At 34.0% G+C, this 14,226-nt stretch overlaps 1 protein-coding gene across 1 annotated transcript in view; it reads right to left on the bottom strand.

Annotated features, from left to right (window-relative positions):
- Nucleotides 1–14,226, bottom strand: part of LOC111061978 (laminin subunit alpha) — a 125,417-nt gene that overhangs the window by 38,966 nt on the left and 72,225 nt on the right. Inside the window, 3 exon segments of the mRNA XM_039431341.1 lie at nucleotides 1,913–2,027; nucleotides 8,534–8,721; nucleotides 12,571–12,726. Coding sequence (XP_039287275.1) covers nucleotides 1,913–2,027; nucleotides 8,534–8,721; nucleotides 12,571–12,726 — 459 coding nt within the window.

The following is a 14,226-nucleotide window of genomic DNA, read 5'->3' as shown; positions in this document are numbered from 1 at the left end:
AATTTGCCGTCTTTTCATCCAAATGAAAAACAGTTCAACAATTCAAGTGTGTGCGTCATCAGCTGACAAAGTACGCAAGTTGGGATCATGTACTTTTCAACCGCAAGTGCACTCTAGGTCGCTTCCACCTTCTTGCTCGGTCTTGTTCGCACTCGTCTCGTAACATGCTTGGTCGGTTCCCTTTGTGAATGGACAATATTCGCGATTTATCAAATTTAACATCGCGATTAATCAATGTACCAATTTCGGGCTCTTAGTAGTGCGGACAGTATTAGTGTGTGATCAACGAGTGAATCATCGAATCTTCTAGTGAATTGTATACCTGGCCAGGTCAGCAAGGAACGATTAACAACGCCGGTTATTTGTGCCATTGACGTGCAGCGTCCAGCTCCCACCCTGGACTTTGTGCAGTTCATATCATCGAGATCAACTCAAGTTTTTTCTGACTATCCAGATCCAACCAACTTGCTAGAGAGGTCCAGGCACGGATTGGCGAGGATTCAACCCCAGGAATTCCTCCTACAGACAATCTCCAGTTCCGATGAGTGTTAAGATGCAAGTTTGAACCCAAATTATCAACACCATCGATCTTACAAATCAGGGAATTTTAGTTGCGAGCTTTTATGGCCTCAACAATTATGATGATAATAAATTTATAGTACAAACTTATTTCTTGTTTGTTGAATCAGCACTTTTTTCCAAGTGAATAGTTGACAATTATTTATTTTAGATATTAAAAGGAGCCCACCGTTAAACTTCGCCTTGGGCCCCGCAAACTCTAGGGCCGCCTCTAATAAACAATTATTAATATTGTACCTATATTGTCTAGTTGAATCACAGGTTTATAAGGTATCATGAGGTAGAATTATAACTTTACAATTCTCAGTCACTATTTTCCACATCAATGTTTTTAGTTGAATATCATCTTCATATTGAATAATTCTACCCATATTGTCTAGTTGTCTAGTCGAATTATTGGTTTCTGAGGTATCATGAGGTAAGATGTTTCATAAGTTCAACTACTGATATTGTCTACCGATGGAAATTACTGAGATATTGCAATCATTCAAATGCTAATGAATTAATAATAATTATTAAACGAAATCCAGATGAAATGAAAATAGCTACAGTTATTCCTCTCTATAAGGGTGGTAGTAGGACTGAACTTGGTAACTATCGTCCTATCTCCCTACTCTCAAGTATATCCAAAGTAATTGAAAAGTGTGTAAAGTCGAGGCTGGTATCCTATTTGGAAAAACACAACATTTTATTCAGTAATCAATATGGATTTCGAAAAGGTATGAGTACATCCGATGCAATTTTTAGAGTAACAAGAGAAATTTTGAGCAAATTAGATAATGGGGACAAATGCTTAGGAATATTTCTGGATTTACAAAAAGCATTTGACACAGTTGACCATAGAATTCTAATGGATAAAATGGAAGCAATACGAATAAGAGGTATTGCATTGTCATTCTTTGAGTCATATTTAAATTGTAGAAGACAAAAAGTTAGGCTTGATAAAAAGACAAGTGGACTATTAAATGTGAATATTGGAGTTCCACAAGGAACAGTGCTTGGGCCAGTTTTGTTCTTAATATACATAAATGATTTATTAAATATAAATCTAGGGAATTGTTCCTTGTACTCTTTTGCGGATGACACAGTTGCTATAGTTTGGGGGGAAACTTGGCCAATCACCTTCCAGAGAGCTAATAAATGCTTTGATGTTATCAAGTCCTGGTTAAAGAATAGTCTCCTACATTTGAATATTCAAAAAACTAGATTTCTTCCCTTTTCATTGTCGTCCTCTGGATTGCCTCCAGATAATACTGACTGTAAACTAGTATCACATAATATAAATTGTGCCAGTCCATACTACAGCTGTGGATGTCCTACATTAGAGAAAGACAATGGAATCGATGCTGCTGACTATCTGAGATGCGCTTCTATCAATCTCTTCGGCCTCCCGGCCTGTTTCTTCCAAATTGTCTTCTATGGATTTCTTCAGCAGAGGCTCCAGTTCACTGCAACAATGACATAAATTGAATGGAGTTAACTAGAGTATCCAATATTGTAACTTGAACAAGTAAATGATCCAGAGGTCAGTGATATTGGGTTCACTGGTAAACCTACTTAAATTGAATGGAGTAAACTCAAGTATCCAATTGTAGCTTACACAAGTAAATGGTCCACCGGTCAGTCATCAGTCTTGTAATAGTATAAAATTGAGTGGGTATTATTGTGTTTTTTTTTGTGTGTCTTCTTTTCAGGTTATTGAACTAAATGAACTTTGATTTTTACCTTACGTTGAACCCTGAGCTTCAGTGTGAGAGTTGACCAAGTTCTTATTGAATTTGCTAACTTGTTGCTTAGTTGTCGAAATTAAAGCAATTTTCGTGCATTTTTCAATTGCAGTTTCAATTTCATGTCGAAAAAGCTACTGTATTTGGGAATTGTACGACCATTGACCTCTTTGCATCTTTGGCTTTTCCACTGGAAGTTATGCTCAACGCTCGTGGAGGGGGAATAATTTTTAGTGAAAAGGTGACAGTTCTAATTGAGACGTAACCGGAAAAACATAATGTAACGGTGTGCGAGCCTCGGTTCTCTGAATGGGTCTGTTACCATTTTTCGGTAATCAGTAATTTTGATTTAAGTTAAAGTCCGAGATAGAATCATTAGATGTAAAATTAATAGGTTAATTGTGTGCGTGAATTTAAGTAGAGTGTAGTGAGTTTCATAACGTCTGAGTTCATTGAGTTTTGGATTATGTGTTCTCAAAAGTAAGTTTATTGTAAAATGGTGAGTGCAAAACTTTTGCTGGTGTCTTATATAGCTCAAAGTTTAGTTACATAGAATGACCGAGGCCCGAATTAAGTTGCAGCAAGTTAGCAAGTTCCCAAGTGTAGAAATTAATAATTGAATATGCCTCTGTCCTAAATCAATTACTGAGTTTGATTCAAACTTTGTTTGAAAATTTGACATGTGACATGATCATGATTTCTATATTGATTTGTTTGATTTGTTTTCTAATTCAATAAACCTGAGGTTAAATTTTAAACGTATTTTTCATTGAAGTTCCTGGCTCGTAGTTGCTAGTTGCTAAAATAGGTGTCAATTAAATAATAATGATAATCTGTGCATTCGAATGAACGAATCCACTAAAAGCTCCCAACCAATCAAGGATTCAAATAGAGATTTGATAGCAATATAATTTTAGTAAATATTATAGAAGAGAAGAAACACCCCTTTCAGTTTACAGTCTAGTAGGCTAGATGAGATTGGCTAAATACGTGAACTATGTCCTCCCGTTGGATGGGTGACTGCTTGAGCCAGCATCGCATACAAACAGTTATAAGCTTCAAAATCACTTCCTGGTACAAAGGAGCCCACACACAGGTCTAGTTACACACAAATCGATTTTTGGACGTACGATCTTTTGCCGCCTTATGAATTTTATTAGATTAAACATAGCTTGGCAAATAGATGATGTATTCATTTTTCAATAAATTGCAGTTTCAATTTCATGTCGAAAAAGCTACTGTATTTGGGAATTGTACGACCATTGACCTCTTTGCATCTTTGGCTTTTCCACTGGAAGTTATGCTCAACGCTCGTGGAGGGGGAATAATTTCTAGTGAAAAGGTGACAGTTCTAATTGAGACGTAACCGGAAAAACATAATGTAACGGTGTGCGAGCCTCGGTCCTCTGAATGAGTCTGTTACCATTTTTCGGTAATCAGTAATTTTGATTTAAGTTAAAGTCCGAGATAGAATCATTAGATGTAAAATTAATAGGTTAATTGTGTGCGTGAATTTAAGTAGAGTGTAGTGAGTTTCATAACGTCTGAGTTCATTGAGTTTTGGATTATGTGTTCTCAAAAGTAAGTTTATTGTAAAATGGTGAGTGCAAAACTTTTGCTGGTGTCTTATATAGCTCAAAGTTTAGTTACATAGAATGACCGAGGCCCGAATTAAGTTGCAGCAAGTTAGCAAGTTCCCAAGTGTAGAAATTAATAATTGAATATGCCTCTGTCCTAAATCAATTACTGAGTTTGATTCAAACTTTGTTTGAAAATTTGACATGTGACATGATCATGATTTCTATATTGATTTGTTTGATTTGTTTTCTAATTCAATAAACCTGAGGTTAAATTTTAAACGTATTTTTCATTGAAGTTCCTGGCTCGTAGTTGCTAGTTGCTAAAATAGGTGTCAATTAAATAATAATGATAATCTGTGCATTCGAATGAACGAATCCACTAAAAGCTCCCAACCAATCAAGGATTCAAATAGAGATTTGATAGCAATATAATTTTAGTAAATATTATAGAAGAGAAGAAACACCCCTTTCAGTTTACAGTCTAGTAGGCTAGATGAGATTGGCTAAATACGTGAACTATGTCCTCCCGTTGGATGGGTGACTGCTTGAGCCAGCATCGCATACAAACAGTTATAAGCTTCAAAATCACTTCCTGGTACAAAGGAGCCCACACACAGGTCTAGTTACACACAAATCGATTTTTGGACGTACGATCTTTTGCCGCCTTATGAATTCTATTAGATTAAACATAGCTTGGCAAATAGATGATGTATTCATTTTTCTGTAAAGTTCTGTAGATTTCACAAGGACGGAAAAAACCAAACGTCCAAAAATCGATGTGTGTGTAACTGGCGCAAGGGACTATTTCATTGACCGAGCGAAGTGAGGTCTAAGATTCAAGTCGACGGTTTGGCATTTCTCTTAATGTTTAAATGTTTGAATGTTTAAATGTTTATATGTTGCGCATTTAAGGCGAAACGCGGTAATAGATTTTCATGAAGTTTGACAGGTATGTTCCTTTTTTAATTGCGCGTCGACGTATATACAAGGTTTTTGGAAATTTTGCATTTCAAGGATAATATAAAAGGAAAAATGAGCCTCCTTCATACGCCAATATTGGAGTAAAAATCAGACTATAGAATTATTCATCATCAATCAGCTGACAAGTGATTACACAGATGTGTAGAGAAGCCAGTCTATTGCTGTATTTCCATAAGGCCTATAGTTTCAATCAGGTAATTTTGAATGAGGAATGGTGTCAAAGGCCTTAGCTAAATCCAGGAAAATGGCTATTGTTTTCTTATTATTAGTGAAGTTATTGGCAATTGTTTGAGTTAAGAGAGTTATAGAATCAATTGTATTTTTGTTAGTCTGAAAGCCATACTGCTGTTTATGAATGACCTCGTGTTTGACTAAGTAACCAATTAATCTAGACTTGATTACTTTTTCCATTATTTTTGAGAAACCACTTAACAGGCTGATTGGGCGGTAATTGGTTGGGTCCTTAGGATCCCCCATCTTATGAAGCGGTATAATATTAGCTAACTTTAAACTAACAGGGAAGTGCCCTTCTAAAAAACAACGGTTTATTATTACTGTTAATGGTTTAACAATGTGTGGAAGTATAATTTTCAATGTTCTATTGCTTATTTTGTCAATTCCCGGAGCAGAGTTATTGTTGAGAGAGTTAATAATAGCTGATATTTCACTTTCGTTTGTGGGTGATAGGAAAAAGGAGCCATGACCATTTACAGAAGAGTTCATGAACAGATTACCATCAGATGCATTGGGATTATTACTTATCAGCTTTTCAGCGAAAGTTTTACCTACTTCAACAAAATGACGATTTAAGATGTCTGCATCAATTTTAGGAACAACCTTTTTACGGCACTTACCCAATAATTCATTCAACGAGTCCCAAACTCTCCTAATATTGTTTTTATTCTGATCAATCTTGTTTTTATAATAGTCGCATTTACACTGTTTTAATAATTTATTAAGCATATTTCTGTAAGAGATGTATTCGGCTTTTAATATTACATTAGAAGGCTGTTTAGAGAGCTTTTTAAAAAGTTTATCGCGTTTAGCAATTGCCACAATAAGTCCCCTGGTGATCCAAGGCTTCAAAGGTTTTAATCTATGTGGAATATGTACTTTAACTGTAGCCTGTTCTACATGGGATGAAATCTTGTCAGTCAGAAAAAGCATTTGATCATCCAAGTGTAAATTAGGGCTTAACACGTCACTCCAATTTTCTTTTTGAATAGAAGACAATAATTTATCATAATCAACTTTATTGTAATAATTAATAGGTTTGTCAGACCCATCAATATCAGCCGCAAGATCAACGTGAACACTAGTACAAAAATGATCAGTTATATTAGTTTTCATAATAGAGCTGATAACATTATCAGAATTGAACGAAGAGTTCTTGAAAAAAATGTGATCGATACATGATTCAGTATTGTTATAAATTCTTGTAGGTTTATTTATGTAGGATTTCAAACCATTTAACGATAATATTTCAAAATATTCACTGGCTAAATTAGTATTTCTATTCAACTGAATATTCATGTCACCAGCGAATATTACGTTAGATTTATTCCTTAGATTTAACAAACAGTCATTCAAGCTGTTCAGAAAAATATCAACATTGGATGAAGGCGATCTATAAACAGCGATAACAGTTATCTTTTCGCTAATTCCTGGCACTTGTACATCCAAACAAATAGAGTTGGCTTCATTAATCTCACAATTCAGCTCATCTACAATCAAGTTACTTTTAAAAAATATACAGATTCCGTTACATTTATTGATTTTTCCTATTTTATTAATTACTGAATAACCATTTAGGTTAAAATTGAATTCATCATCATCGACCACCCAAGTTTCACTAAGAATTATAATATGAAAGTCAATTGAACAATTTCTAATTACGTAAGAGAACTGATCAAAGTTTTTTTCAAACTTCTAATATTTAAGTGGATGACATTAAAAAAGAGTTGCATTCTCTATGATTTAAGTTAAAGTCCGAGATAGAATCATTAGATGTAAAATTAATAGGTTAATCGTGTGCGTGAATTTAAGTAGAGTGTAGTGAGTTTCATAACGTCTGAGTTCATTGAGTTTTGGATTATGTGTTCTCAAAAGTAAGTTTATTGTAAAATGGTGAGTGCAAAACTTTTGCTGGTGTCTTATATAGCTCAAAGTTTAGTTACATAGAATGACCGAGGCCTGAATTTAGTTGCAGCAAGTTAGCAAGTTCCCAAGTGTAGAAATTGAAAATTGAATAAATGCCTTCTGTCCTAAATCAATTACTGAGTACCTTTGTTTGAAAATTTGACATGTGACATGATTTCTATATTGATTCGTTTTATTTGTTTTTCAATTCAATAAACCTGAGGTTAAATTTTAAACGTATTTTTCATTGAAGTTCCTGGCTCGTAGTTGCTAGTTGCTAAAATAGGTGTCAATTAAATAATAATGATAATCTGTGCATTCGAATGAACGAATCCACTAAAAGCTCCCAACCAATCAAGGATTCAAATAGAGATTTGATAGCAATATAATTTTAGTAAATATTATAGAAGAGAAGAAACACCCCTTTCAGTTTACAGTCTAGTAGGCTAGATGAGATTGGCTAAATACGTGAACTATGTCCTCCCGTTGGATGGGTGACTGCTTGAGCCAGCATCGCATACAATCAGTTATAAGCTTCAAAATCATTTCCTGGTACAAAGGAGCCCACACACAGGTCTAGTTACACACAAATCGATTTTTGGACGTACGATCTTTTGCCGCCTTATGAATTCTATTAGATTAAACATAGCTTGGCAAATAGATGATGTATTCATTTTTCTGTAAAGTTCTGTAGATTTCACAAGGACGGAAAAAACCAAACGTCCAAAAATCGATGTGTGTGTAACTGGCGCAAGGGACTATTTCATTGACCGAGCGAAGTGAGGTCTAAGATTCAAGTCGACGGTTTGGCATTTCTCTTAATGTTTAAATGTTTGAATGTTTAAATGTTTATATGTTGCGCATTTAAGGCGAAACGCGGTGATAGATTTTCATGAAGTTTGACAGGTATGTTCCTTTTTTAATTGCGCGTCGACGTATATACAAGGTTTTTGGAAATTTTGCATTTCAAGGATAATATAAAAGGTAAAATGAGCCTCCTTCATACGCCAATATTGGAGTAAAAATCAGACTATAGAATTATTCATCATAAATCAGCTGACAAGTGATTACACAGATGTGTGGAGAAGCCAGTCTATTGCTGTATTTCCATAAGGTCTATAGTTTCAATCAGGTACTTGTGGATGAGAATACTGCGTGAGGTCTACTGTTCACAGAACTACTAGTTATACTAAATCCTAAATATGCCTTGAAATAAGTCACAATTTCACATAATTTGATAAAGTTGATTTTTGATCGGCTCAAGTCTCAAATAAGCATCTAATTTTTTGTTCGATAATATATAGAACAGAAAGCATTAAAGTGGTAGGCTATAATAATTGTGGTACGCCCAGTGGATCAATCAATCAATCAATCTCTTTATTCAAGGCATACAATGTATATTGTACATGAATGCGTCATCTCATTAAAAATACTTCTAATTCTCAAACATTAAACTAGAAAGAAACACAACAAAAAAGAGACAATACAATAACAAACGAGTGTCAAATGATTGGAATTGGAACTCACTTGTTGATTTTCTCGTCAGCGAGAGCAGCCTGCCCATTGAGTGCTTCAATGAAGTGCACGTTCTCGGTGGCATTGCGCATGGCTGGCTCCAGCTGCTGACGCACCCTTCTCAGCGAGTCCTGGGCTGCATCACTCAGTCGACGCGACTGCCAACTCGTGTCGATTGTTGTGCTGCCTAGACCCTCCGACTGAAAATAAAAGGATTTCATTTCAATATATGATAAATAATTTGGAACATAAAGAACATATTATAGTGAGGTTCACATTATAATGGTAGTACCTATTTGATTGAATGAAAAAGACAAAGAAATTGTCAAAAAACCACTGATTTAAAAAATCTAAGAAATTGATTTAAAAGACTAAGAAATTGTCAAAAAACTGATTTTTTAAATCAATGGTTTTTTGACAATTTCTTAGTCTTTTTCATTCAATATGAATAATTACCACAATATCAACTTCTAAACTACCCAAAAAGTGACCTATTTGATTATTTATCCCACATTATAATGGCAGTATTTGATTATCATTGGTGTTGCTATACTTGTCTAGAATTCGACAAAGCAGATAGCGATATTCTTTTCAACGTTGCCAAATCGTTTTCAACAATGTAGAAGTATAATTAATTGACGAAATATGTAATCTAAATTTTGAACATATATAATTTAATCATTGAAAAATATTTTTTCGTGACGAATAAAATATGATTGATTATTTTGAACAAGAATGATCAGTTAATATTACAACAGATATGCCGGTAGCCGACCAGCTATCATCTATAGCAGTGGTCACCAAATCGCGGACCGCGGTCCGGATCCGGACCGCCAGCTATAGTGAGGTCCAGGTTATAATGGCAGTGTAGGAAAATAGGAGAAAAGGGTTGCCAGATCTCAGCCTTGCCACCCAATATAACAGCTGATACTGGTATATTATGATAAATTTAACTGTTCATTATTGTTGAAAATAGTTAATCATATTTTATTTGTCAAGAAAATACATTTTTTAAAGATGTAATAATAAATTTTCATGATTGAGATTAAATATTTTGTCAATAAGTTGAATTTCTACATTGTTGATAAACGATGTGGCAACATCGCAAAGCGTGAAAGAGATAGCGCCAGCTGCTTTGTTGAATGATAGACAAGGATAGAAACACCATTGCAAATCACACACTGCCATTATAACGTGGACCTCACTATAGTTTTGTGCGGACCGATTTTTTTCTCAACGAAAAAAACATAAAATAAATCCTAAAACAAAAAATCCATAAGAAACCACTAAAGTCTAAATGAAATTGAATTAAAAAGAAAAACAACCAGAACGGTATTGTAAATAAACATCAGTAGTGTAACCAATGTTAAAACTATTCTCCATCCTCAAACAATCTCTTTTATTGATTTTTTGATTTTGTATTGTCATGTTTCTCTGTGCGGTAGTTATTAGTTTGTATCTTTGCAGCTGGAGCGCTAGTGGTCCACTGCCGTCTTGATACCGTGCATTCTCGTTGCATATTTTATTTATCTTTGTTCTAGTTTTTGGATATGTTCTGAAGCCTTTGTCATTTATAATTGTATTTGTCAATTTGTTGTTCGGCTCCCGGATATTTTTTTGCATCTTTTTAAAGATCATTTTTATTGGTGATTTCTTGATCAAGGTTGCACCTGCTTGCTATCCATTTCCTGTCTTCACTCTATCATCGTTTGGCTTCTACCAGCAACTTCGTGTGTGTCTCCATTTATTTCTACTTTATTCGTGAAAATAGTTTTCACCTCGCCCTGTTTTACTTGTTTTATTTGTTGGAGACATTTTTTCGGTTCTTTGGAGCCATCAACTTTGGAATTCGGACAATTAGTTCATTTGTTATCTCATTTCTAATTTGTCAACGTGTTCGGAAACTCTGTGTGTGTGTGTGTGCATCTAACTTAGTATATGAAAGTTACAACTTGAACTCTCATCTTTCGTGAAAATAGTTTTCACCTTGCCCTGTTTGTTTATTTCAATTGCTGGATAATCTCGACTGGTTCTGTGGAGCTAATTTTAGTTTTTCAAGACTTGAACACTTGTTCCAATTTTACATATTTTATTTCCATTACGGCATTCTCAAAATGGCTGCTTGCGTGTGTCACCACATCAATCTACAAGTTTAAATTTGTTTTACATATTGCAGACTCTTGTTTTACATCGAGTGCTAACCTTGTTTTAGTAATTCTTTATTTGAAATTTTGGGACTGAAAGTTTACCCATCATTCATTCTATTGATATTTATTGTGATATATTGCCCATATCACTGTTTAAAGTGACTCTCAATTGTAAATCGCATTTTACAAACATTGCAACTGAATATTTCCAAGACTCAGGAAATATATTCTTCGAAACATTAATTGAAAACTCTTCCTCTACAACTGGCTGCTGTTTCATCCGCATTTCAAACAAGTTGGAATCTTGTTTCTCTTCTGATGTGTCCATTTGAGCTATTGGAAGCTCACGCTGTCCTTGAAGGCCCTAGACCAAACCGGGACCTTGGCTCTTGCATTTATGTTCCGCAGCTAAGTATTTTTGTATCATCTACTTTGTATTTTTATACTGCCCTAATCTATTGTTTTTATCTTTCAGGTTAGGAATTCATGGTTGCTCATAATCAACTTTACTTTATTTTTTGAGTTATTGCTCTTGAGAATTGTTTGTCAGTTTTTGTAATCAATTCATGAATGTTCTGTGAACATTGCAATTATCAATCATTTTGATTCCTTTTTATTATTCTTTGATTATTGCTAAAGCTTAGTTACTGCATTTTGCAATTAGGCTATTTCAGTATAAGCTACTGTTATTCATATAACCTTATGGTTAATTTCATCCTACCTGTTTTCTTTGTTAGTATCAAACCAGTTCAAATGTTGAAGCTTTGCAATTCAACATATTTACATCTCAAATTTCCTAGGTGTTGTTTGTTGTTAGAAATGACAATTGTAGGTTTAAACTAAAGACTACTTATTATAGACTCTGGTATTCTATAAACGCTTGTTTAATAGCCATTACATTATTCCATTTTTGATACCAGATAGATTATTTTCTATGTGCATTGCTGTTATATTCATAACTTTTTACTGTCACTCATTAATAATTAAAATTCAAATTATTACTATTTCAAATTGTTAAATTTACTTCATGTATTCAATCTTATCTCTTGTTCATGTGTTTTGACATTCTTTAATGCTGATTAAAGTTTTGTATTTTACTAACCTACCTTTTCATTTGGCATTTCACCTTAGCCTACATGTTAATGATTAGTTTTTATACTGAGTTGCCTAAAACTGTTTTGCATTCATTCCAGTGCACAGGTTTTTGAATGCACAACGGTTCTTGCACTCATGTGGAGTTTCAGTCACGTGTCAAATCAATCAAGACACATTTGTTTCTCTTATTTCAGAATTTGATTTATTCTCTCCTATTTATACAGTCCACTCTTTTCTAAGACTAAATTCCACAACCAAATTAGACAGACTTAAGCTGCGTTTACACCAAAGTTATTAACAAAATGTTAATCCTTATAGATACTTTTAGATTGTACGGAACTTGACAAACACATATGTTCATCATGTGTATGATGAGTTATGTTCAATGTAATATAATCTAAAGTTATTAACATTTTGTTATTAACTTTGGTGTAAACGCAGCTTTATAGTGCTTCACAATACCAAACCGTGTAGGAGCAGTACCGGTATGTTAAATATGCACTTAAACTGCAGCTATTGTTAAATCATCTGTGGTTTACACTGAATGGACCGCGGAAGGTCGCCAAGACTTTGAAACGGACCTTCATGAAACTTAATTGGTGACCACTGATCTGTAGAATGCAGTGGAAAGACTAAGAATTGGCAACGCTGTTCGTATATATTTCTCCACTGCTATTACTAACGTTGACTTCACTATAGAAGAGTATTATACATATTTTGAAGAGTATATTTTACAGTGGAGCCTCTGTGTATTATAATTTGATTTTTTTTCAAGATTAACTTTCATTAATGGATACGGTATCTTACCAAATCAATAGCAGTCTGAGCCGCTTTATCGGCTTCCGTTGATGCATTCAGTGCCTCATGAATGGCGTCGACCATATTCTGGTAGGCATTGGCCGCTTCAACGGCGCCTCCTGATTGGTTGATTGTCGATTTCAGCAGTTGTTCTAGTTGTTTGGCCTGCAAAAAAAATATGAAAAAATCTTTAAAATACAGATACACTATTCTAGTAAATCAATTATATTATCAATATTATTATTCAAAGTATTTTGTTCATTCGAAAACACTTTAAAACAATAAAACCAATAGCAATAGATCTTTATTACAATGTTATGCCTCACACTATTCAAGAATAATTTATCCAATACATAGATTATTGATTCAACAGAATTATTTCCTCACAGTGCATACCACCCAACTTTTTATCAATTTTTAGTTTTCATTACAATGACTATTTTTAGTTTATAGTCTGTAGTCTATAGTCTGTTGTGGCAGCTAAGAGACGATTTAAACAAACATACGCTTGTGAAAGGAGATCCTGGAGCAGCAAGTTCGTTTCACTGTAGCCATCCAGTAGTCTTTGACTAAACTGAAAAATCACAATATGAGCGAAAGCACTGTAAACTGGTATTTATGAGTCCAGCAATTGAAAACTGATTTGAATAATCAACTAAATATGTTAACCTTCCGGCAGTCGCACTGTTGTAAAAAGTACAACAGTGTCAGTTTTTTGCTGCACAAAACTATCGAATGGCGTGGTGTCAGTGAATGAGTCACCTATGCATTCCAAAACTTTCCCCCATCACTCCAGTGAGTTGCAGTATTAACCGAGCAATGGTCAGTCTTTAGGTGCCATACAGTCGCGACAGTGCATAAGTCGCACTGTGCATAAGATAGGGAAAGACTGTATACGGGGTCTGTAAACGAACCATTAACACAGAATTGATGGCTTCGCTTAATGTACCTTATTGGGCTATGAAATGATAATCACACAAATGTTCTTAGGCGTAAAATAATCCAAGAAGATGGAAAAGTATTTATACAATTAATTGATATGTTTTGACAGTAAAGAGAGTTTTGACACTTGGAAAATTGGATGTTGTAAGAAATACAACACGCGACTGCTCTTGTGATTGAGTAGGGCGCGACTACCGGAAGGTTAAAGAATAAAATAGAATAGGAATATTTTTACTGACCAATGAATGGAAGTTCATTTGTTTGCTTGGGTTAAGCACAAAATCCCAACATTTATTTTATTGGTGTCTATCTTTCTGATGGAAAGACTATCGTGTAGAATAATACATTTAATATTAAATTTTTATTTTTATTTTATTTATAAGGTTAGCAAAAAAATACAAGAATCGGAAAAGAAAAAACAGGCTATTGCCTAAAACTTCTTCAATTTCCTAATTTAGTTTTAAATTGTCCAAATATTATAGGTTATGTCCATTCAAATTTCTACACCAAATCACAATCTAAAATATAAATTAGAATAAAACAAACAATTTTAAATTTGGATGGATTAATAATAAAAGTTTCTTAAAAACATGAAACAAACTATAAATTCACAAAATAAAGAATAAAAACACTTAAATTTTGAGCTCGAAAATATCACATTCACCATAGCTATATAACAGCTGTATTTATTGAGTTGAGTAACTCAAATTTTAGATTAAAATT

The sequence above is a fragment of the Nilaparvata lugens genome, chromosome 6 (genome assembly GCF_014356525.2).
Source record: "Nilaparvata lugens isolate BPH chromosome 6, ASM1435652v1, whole genome shotgun sequence".
Taxonomy (NCBI): domain Eukaryota; kingdom Metazoa; phylum Arthropoda; class Insecta; order Hemiptera; family Delphacidae; genus Nilaparvata; species Nilaparvata lugens.
This window is presented reverse-complemented; position numbering and strand designations above follow the sequence as displayed.